At 39.5% G+C, this 7,867-nt stretch overlaps 1 protein-coding gene across 3 annotated transcripts in view; it reads right to left on the bottom strand.

Moving 5' to 3' along the window:
- Positions 1-2,634: 2,634 nt before the first annotated feature.
- The window catches only part of RASSF2 (Ras association domain family member 2), a 228,946-nt gene continuing 223,713 nt past the window's right edge, over positions 2,635-7,867 (bottom strand). For all 3 annotated transcript variants that reach the window (XM_044083102.1, XM_044083101.1, XM_044083103.1), the window contains one exon: positions 2,635-4,049. In XM_044083102.1, the coding sequence (XP_043939037.1) occupies positions 3,998-4,049 (52 nt within the window). In that variant the 3' untranslated portion in view covers positions 2,635-3,997. The remainder of the gene's footprint in view (positions 4,050-7,867) is intronic.

Raw genomic sequence — 7,867 nt, 5'->3', positions numbered from 1 at the left:
GTATGCCATGGGAAGTACTTATCTATTTTAAAGGCTCATAAAATATAAAATTATTGTAAGGCTATGTTACTACCTGATTTTGTAACTTGGACATGCTACCTACCAATGTTATTACTGCACAGATTGCCGTACAACATTTTTCTGTTTTAACAAACCAAATACCGATAACTTTTTCTAGACACTGAAGTGCATTTTATTAATATAACTGAAGTATTTTCTGCGCTGCAGATTCACCAGAAACTTGCTTTGATGTCAACTGACTTTATATTCTATGCCGAAATATACCAACCAAGATGCTGTAACCTCAAAGACTGTAGCACAATTATGGTGGTTTAGTAGCCTCTGTGCTCATGAGTATTGCTATTCAGACAGGGGGTTCAAAGGCCAAACTTCTTAACATATCTCATTGTCAGCATAGCCTGACTTCAGTGATTCCACATAAGCAAAACTGATGTTAATTAATTTAGTTTTAACAAACTCTTTGCTACTAACAAATGCAGGCTGACACCTAAAACTAGTTATGGTTGCAACACATTACTTGAGAAACAAATCAGAAAAACATAACAGGTACGCAAATATTTAGCTATGGCTGTGGGGCTCTATCAGGAAACAAATCCCTGAAATTGTAACAAGTACTGACTATTTCTGAAATAATGATGTTTTTATTTTGGATACAGTCTGAAATATCTAGCTCCTGTCTTCTCAACCGGTGCAGAAGGACTCAAGAAACTGAAATGTGAAGTAAATATTAAGCTTAGTTATGCATATTTTTAACCATATGATTCAAATGGAAATGTATACAAAGAGCTGCAGTTTTCTTAAGTAAAGCATAGATCTCCACAATAAGTTAAGATTACAATTAATGTGCCAGCTTGCCACTTTACAACTGTGTGTGTGTGTTTGTGTGTATGTGTATATATATATATATATATGTATGTATGGGTCTATGACACTGGATCGAAAAATGATTTCATCGAACGGCTTTTATACCATAAATGCCTTTGATAGAAATTGGTTTTGTGAGATCACGGTAAAGTGAACATCGGAAAATTTGCCCCTTCCTCAGTGTAGTGCGATTTCTGAGTTAATATATATATGCAGTGGGGGGTGCGGGGCGCAGCCCCTCATAAAACTGATTTCTATCAATGGCATTTTCGATGTAAAAGCTGTTCAATGAAATCAGTTTTCAATCTAGTGTCATAGACCCACATATGTGTGTGTGTGTGTGTGTGTGTGTGTGTGTGTGTGTGTGTGTGTGTGTGTGTGTGTGTGTGTGTGTGTGTGTGTGTGTGCATTTATTATCACAGTCTTGAAAATCATATTCTTGAGATCACAAAATCGAAAGACCAAAATGCTGAAGAGCACAATATTGAACTCCTTGACTTGGCTCCTGCAAGACCCATATTACCACTTTTTTCTGGGTTCACATCCCTGCAGGACCCATGTTAGCACTCTTTCCTAGGTCCACACCCCCTGCAGGACCCATATTAGCACTCTTTCCTACTAGGTCCACACCCTTGCAGGATCCATGTTTACACTAATTCCTATGTCCACACTCCTGCAGAACCCATGTTAGCACTCATTCCTGGGTTCACACCCCTGCAGGACCCATGTTAGCACTCATTCCTGGGTTCACACCCCCGCAGGACCCATGTTAGCACTTATTCCTAGGTTCACACTGGTAGATGGATTCGGTATTTACAACGTTTAGACATTGTTGTCTTTACGGTTTGGGTCGTTTGATAATATTGTTTTGAAACACTATACAAGACAACTTCCCTGCAAAAACTGAACATGCTCAGACGTCAAAAAAAGTTGTGTGTGTCACTTCTATGATTTTCAAAGCTGTTAAGAATGAACCAATCTTAAGGAACAGCAAGTTGCGTTATATTTTAAGTCCATTTTTCAAACCAAGCACTGACAAAATATTTAGACAGAATGCAATTCCTTACATCTCTTTTATAGTTTGATACAGTTAATGACGGAGCAGAAATGCAAATTAACCAGCTTGTTAATCAGTGACAAAAAGCATGAAAATGAATCTTAGAACATGCTTGACTGACCAGTGCAGTCTTATATTTTAACATGTGCACATCAACACAACCTTCAAACACCGGTTAAATGACTTTGTGCTATCATGATCATCAGTAATACAAAATTCCAATACACAAATATTAGGTAAAATATTTTTTGTTTATTCATAAGTACATGAACTGCTGTGCTTTAGTTTAAAAGTACCAGAACAAATCAATACTAACAAAAGCTGTACCATTCTACAATACACTATGTCTGTATTAGTTGTGCCTATTTTAAAAAAGAAAAAAAATGTCATGTCTGCAAAACAAAATGCATCAATATTATTGCTACGGTATGACAATGTCATATAACGTCAGTACAAATGAAAAATACAGCATTTTACTAATCTGTTTCATAAAAGAAATAGGTGGCAGTGCCTTGTTTAGGTTATTAAGATAAAAAATAAGCATAGTTTTAACAGACAGAAGTGTGTGTGTGTGTGTGTGTGTGTGTGTGTGTGTGTGTGTGTGTGTGTGTGTGTGTGTGTGTGTGTGTGTGTGTGTGTATATGCCTACGTGTCCAACCTTTCTTAAAAGTGCTAGGGGGTGCATTATCCTGTTAGTAGGCCTTTTTATATTTGCATAATAATAGGCAGACACATGCCTAAAAAGCAACATGATATATTATAGGCAATTTATTTGGTTGATGTGGCCCACTGTGATTTCACCACATTTTATTGGGTCCAGACATCCAGTTGCCTACTGACTGTTTCTTGTGCATATGAACATGCCATTGATTTAATCAGTTAAGTCACTATTGTTTGGATCTTCCCTTCCACGAATCAGTCCCCACACTGCTGAGGACAGTGGCTGTGCAGTTTCATAAACACTTCTATTTCACAGTTCACCAAGATGGCAGACCAGACATTCACAAGAACCTGAACAGCAGAACAGCAGCCTTGATTCCTTAAGTACCATAGTTCTACTGGTCCAAACAGACAGAAAAGCCATGAAAGGAAATGTTATAAACTTTAAACACATGACAGCAGCTCACTGCTGGGTCTGTAGTTTTGTTTGTGAGCAATGAATTCCCACAGAATTAAACAGGAACAACAGCAGCGCAGGAGACAGAGCACATATAATACAGTTATTTGTTTACTTGGTTGGGAACGACAAATACAAAAGAAACATATTCAGAAACAAGCTTCCAGTAATGATGCAAGAAATGTTTACATGGAATGGTAACTACATGATTTCAGCTGCACTACCAAGAACGCGCTACAAAACCCATTTTGACACTGACATAAAACAATTTTATCACATCCTCATTGTTTGTGCTAATTATTTTGGTATACAATAATCAAGCAACTCAACACTTTTATTCTGCACGTATGGTCCTACACAAACTTCAGTTTTCCAGCATAATATAATCTGATAGCAATTCCACCCATTTGGTCTTCATGCCACCTCAAAGGTTACTTGAATCTGCAATGGGACATTTTCTCAAGTATCACTAAAATGTGCATACCATCTTCTGCTTGCAAATTCTTTAGATTATGCAGGAAATGCTCATCTGGTAGTAATTTTTATATCAAGCACAATAAGTCAGAGATATGCACAGCTAAGAAAAATGCTGATACAAATTAAACAAAGAACATTAAGAGATGCACCTTCCCAAAACACCTGGTTTATACGTCAGGTATATATATGGCTTATGTTACAATATGAATTGTGCTCTTTTTTTTTTCCATCCAGGAGATTTGCTCAGCATAAAGGATATGGAAATTTCAGTGCCAGGACTCCTGAATGATGAAAATTATGAAGTGCATATTGCTTTATTGCAGACAGAGCTCTAAACTACACTGAAGTGCAGTCTTCTGACTATGTCTTTGTACTACTGTGAACAGTGGCTCTCTGAACAAAATCATCAACTCCACATATCCAGGTAAATTTTGCCCATAGATTTAAAGAGCGGTCCTGCCTTAGGCAAGTTCTTGTAAACGCTGTTGCATTACTGCTTTCATGGCAGAATACCTGTATAGTGAAGAAAAAAAAACAATGAGTATTATAAGTGAAAGCCACAGAAACTAGTAGATAAATCCTTACTATATTAGGTGAAACATTACAGGACCTTCCTTGGTATTTGTCACTGAATTTGACACATTCAGACAGGAGCACATGTGCACTCTACTGACATGTGTCCTGTTGTCATGCAACACATTTGGAGATTGTACTTAGCCCCAGAGCCCAACAGCTTATGCCCATCCAATAAATAAGTGTAGTTCCTATAAATCAAGAAAAAAGTATGATGATTTGGAGCCTACAGTATACAAGAATATACAAGTATGTGTATGCATGGCATACGAGGAACTTGACACCTACATTGTACAAGGACATGTAAATATAGATGTCTGGTGTTCAGGGAACTGTACACCTACATGGTAAAAGCCCCTATAAATATATACATGCCTGGCATACAGGGAACGTGGTATCTATATTGTACAATCACCTATATACTTGCCTAGCACATAGGGAATTTAAGCAGCAGCTACTAGATGCATAGGCCATCCAGACATCAATGCATAGCGAAACACTAAAACAGTAATTAGACCCAATGGGGTGGGCCCCCTGACTGATCAGCTTATACAATAATGACATGTGTGATGTGTGACACTAGGCACTGGGGGACCTACCCACTGGTCTAAAGCTGGGAAGAATCCCAAGACGTAAGACCCACCAGAACACAGGAACTGGAAAGAAGCCAAGAGGCAAAAACTCAGAAGGCACATTCCTGAAGCACCAAAGTAGTAGTAACAGATCAAGCAATGATGCGTGTTGAAGGTATGAAGCAATGACCAAGTATCATTGCTTGAATTGTTACTCCTATTCAACGGTGATGTTATTGAAACAATCAATGGCAACAGCTACACCTTTTATGGTTCGGCCTTTAGCAGCAGCATTTCCAAGTGGGTGATGGCATCTGATAGCAAATGATAATCATCATCATCAACCCCATTTTCCCTATTTTTCTACAAAGAGTCAGGGTGTCATGTCATCTGTCACCATCTCTCTCAATCCAATACAACTTGACAGTCATGCCTGCCTGTCACATGTCTTCTCTCACACCATCCACCTCTTTGCTGGATGCCCTTGTTTCCTCTTACCTTTTTCTTGTCTGTTCCAAATCTTCTACAGCAGATTGTTTTCTGCTTTTCTGAACATGTGCCCAAACCACTATAATCTGCTCTCTTTCACTATCTCTTCAATTGTAGCTACTTTGGCTTATGCTCTTATGTCCACATTTCTTTATCTGTCCCACTGTGTGCATCCTTCCACCCGTCTCAGGCATTTCATCTCCATCACCTCTAGCTTTCTCAACTGCGCTGCCTTTACTGCTAAGGTTTCTATACCATACACTAGTACTGGTCGCACCACTGTTTTGTACACATTACCTTTCAGCTTCTTTCTCATTTTTCTGTCATACCCTACCTTGACACTCTATGCCAATTGGCTGCAGCGCCTCTCTGATTCTAGCTTCGACCTCCTCATTCAGACTTCTCTTCTCCTCAATCATCCAACCCCAGACACTTGAAGCTATTAACCCATTACATTATTTTTCCTTCTACCTCAGTTTTCAGCTTATTCTGATTTCTCCATTTGCTGTTATTACAACTGTCTTATCTGTATTCAGTTTCATCTCATGTGCATTCAGTTTTGCATTACATTCTATCCTTTGCTAAAGTTCTTCTTCATAGTCTGCCTGTAATGCTACATCATCTGCATTCAGTATCTTTGTTGATCTATTTCCACTGACCTGTTTGCTAATGTAGTCCATTACCAGTATGAACAGCAGTGGGCTCAGAGGTAAATCGTAATGCATGCCCACTCCCACTGGAAACCTATCTGCGAGTCCGAACACTGTTCGTACTTGAGTCATTGGGTCCTTGTAAATAGCCTGTACTAATTCTGCTAATATTTCTGGGACTTCAAAGCACTTCTAAACTGCCCAAATCAGATTTCTTGGGACCTTGTCATATGCTTTCTCCAAGCCTAGGAATGCCCAGTTGGACTCTCTCCTCATCTCTAACAAATGATAATCTAGTTAACAATTTATCTGAACTCTGTTTGCTTAGCTACACAAGTCCTTTCCAAACTGAAGCCAGTAAACACACATGGCTGTCCTTTACTTTTTTCCTATAACTAGCGTTCCATGAAGTAGATAAAACTGTATATAGTCCAAAGAAATATGATCGGGTCTCATTAATCATAACCATCATTATGTGCTCTCCATGTGGCTGTGAAAAAATTCACCCTTCCAGGTCTTAACCACATGAGTTGGTTATAATTGAAGACTCAGTCATAATATAGACTTGCATTACTTTGGTGGAAAGGCGGTAAGACTACATGCCCCCTACTTATTTAGGTACTATGTGCTAGGCTGGTTAACTGGATAAGTGTCAGACTCAGCTAGCCCTCCATGATGGCCATGGCCTTGAGGACTATTCAAATCTACAGCTGGTTGTGCATCCTCCTCTCATGAGGAAGCACTTTCCTTGACTTGTGAAGGAACAAACATGGTTTCCACCATACTACTGAAGTATCCATCATCAGGAAGTACAGTGGGTCTGGCTACAGGAAATGAAATCCCACAATGAGATATGTGGAAACTGTCCATTACTCCAGGGGTTCAGTGACAGAAAACTAATGCCAGAACTAGATGCATAAGCATGTGGTGGCACACCAGCCACTGCCACTTCAATACCAAATTCAGGTGTGCAGAATGTACCACGAAGACTGCAGCGGCCATCAATACAAGAAAGAGCAACTGGCTCTGGGTCTAGACCATCTGATGTTTGCTCACACAGGTGGCTAAAGGGATATCCTCCACAGACCTATGTATGGGTACGAGCAAAAGACATTCAAGAGTTCTCAGATTATGGCAATGAAGGAAATGTTCTGATATAGAGCCAGGGATTACATCTCTCAGTTTATGAAGGCCACTAAGCATGTAAACAAGGGTGTGTACACACATACCATGGATGGTACCACTGAGTAGGGGATTGTATGAAGTTTCTCCTCCTTTAAGACCTCCGTTACCACAGCCAGCATCTTGTAAAAAAATGAATTCAGAAGAATGATCAAATGCCGTAACATTGTAATTCAAACGGCACCAAAAGGAATCCTTCATGTCCAGAGATGCCATTAACCCACCATGTGACAACAAGGGAACAACATTCTCAAGAGTCAAATTCTAGAACCTGATGAAGCAGATGTGATCAGTGAAGATGTTGTGGTCTGGGACCAAAACAGAAATCTTTGTTCTTACTTGAAATCCTACCTGAAATGAAGAAGGGGTAAAAGTAGAATACCAGAATTTGTTTTTAAGGTGGGACAAACATTATGACCACTTAACAATAGAGTTTAGACATATTCCAAGAGTTCTACCAAGCTTAGGTCATAGTTTCACAGTTGTGTACTAGGCTAACAACCACAAAGGCCTTTTTATGCCTAACCTTGCATTCCAAATCTCTGACAAGTTCTGCTACCCTTGATAAGTGAAAGCAGGAGCTAGGGATATAAAACATTCGCAAGCCAGCACCTGGAATATGTACCATTTACAGGCTGCCTGTGTCCATTAGAGACATGAGTGCAAAACCAGGGATAAATACCCTGCTCCCCATCCAATTATCCAAGTTACATTTGAATTGGGTTAGGGAGGAACTCTGCTTCACATGGATGTGCAGCCTGTTCCAGAGCAGGGGTAACCTCTGGGATACAGACCTGTCTCTCCAGCAGGTCCTATTTATATCACAGGCAAGGTCTGAGTCTTAAAAATGGGCAAGTCTGGTGTT

This window comes from Protopterus annectens, chromosome 9.part0, assembly GCF_019279795.1.
Source record: "Protopterus annectens isolate FY-2018-M chromosome 9.part0, PAN1.0, whole genome shotgun sequence".
NCBI lineage: Eukaryota > Metazoa > Chordata > Ceratodontiformes > Protopteridae > Protopterus > Protopterus annectens.
This window is presented reverse-complemented; position numbering and strand designations above follow the sequence as displayed.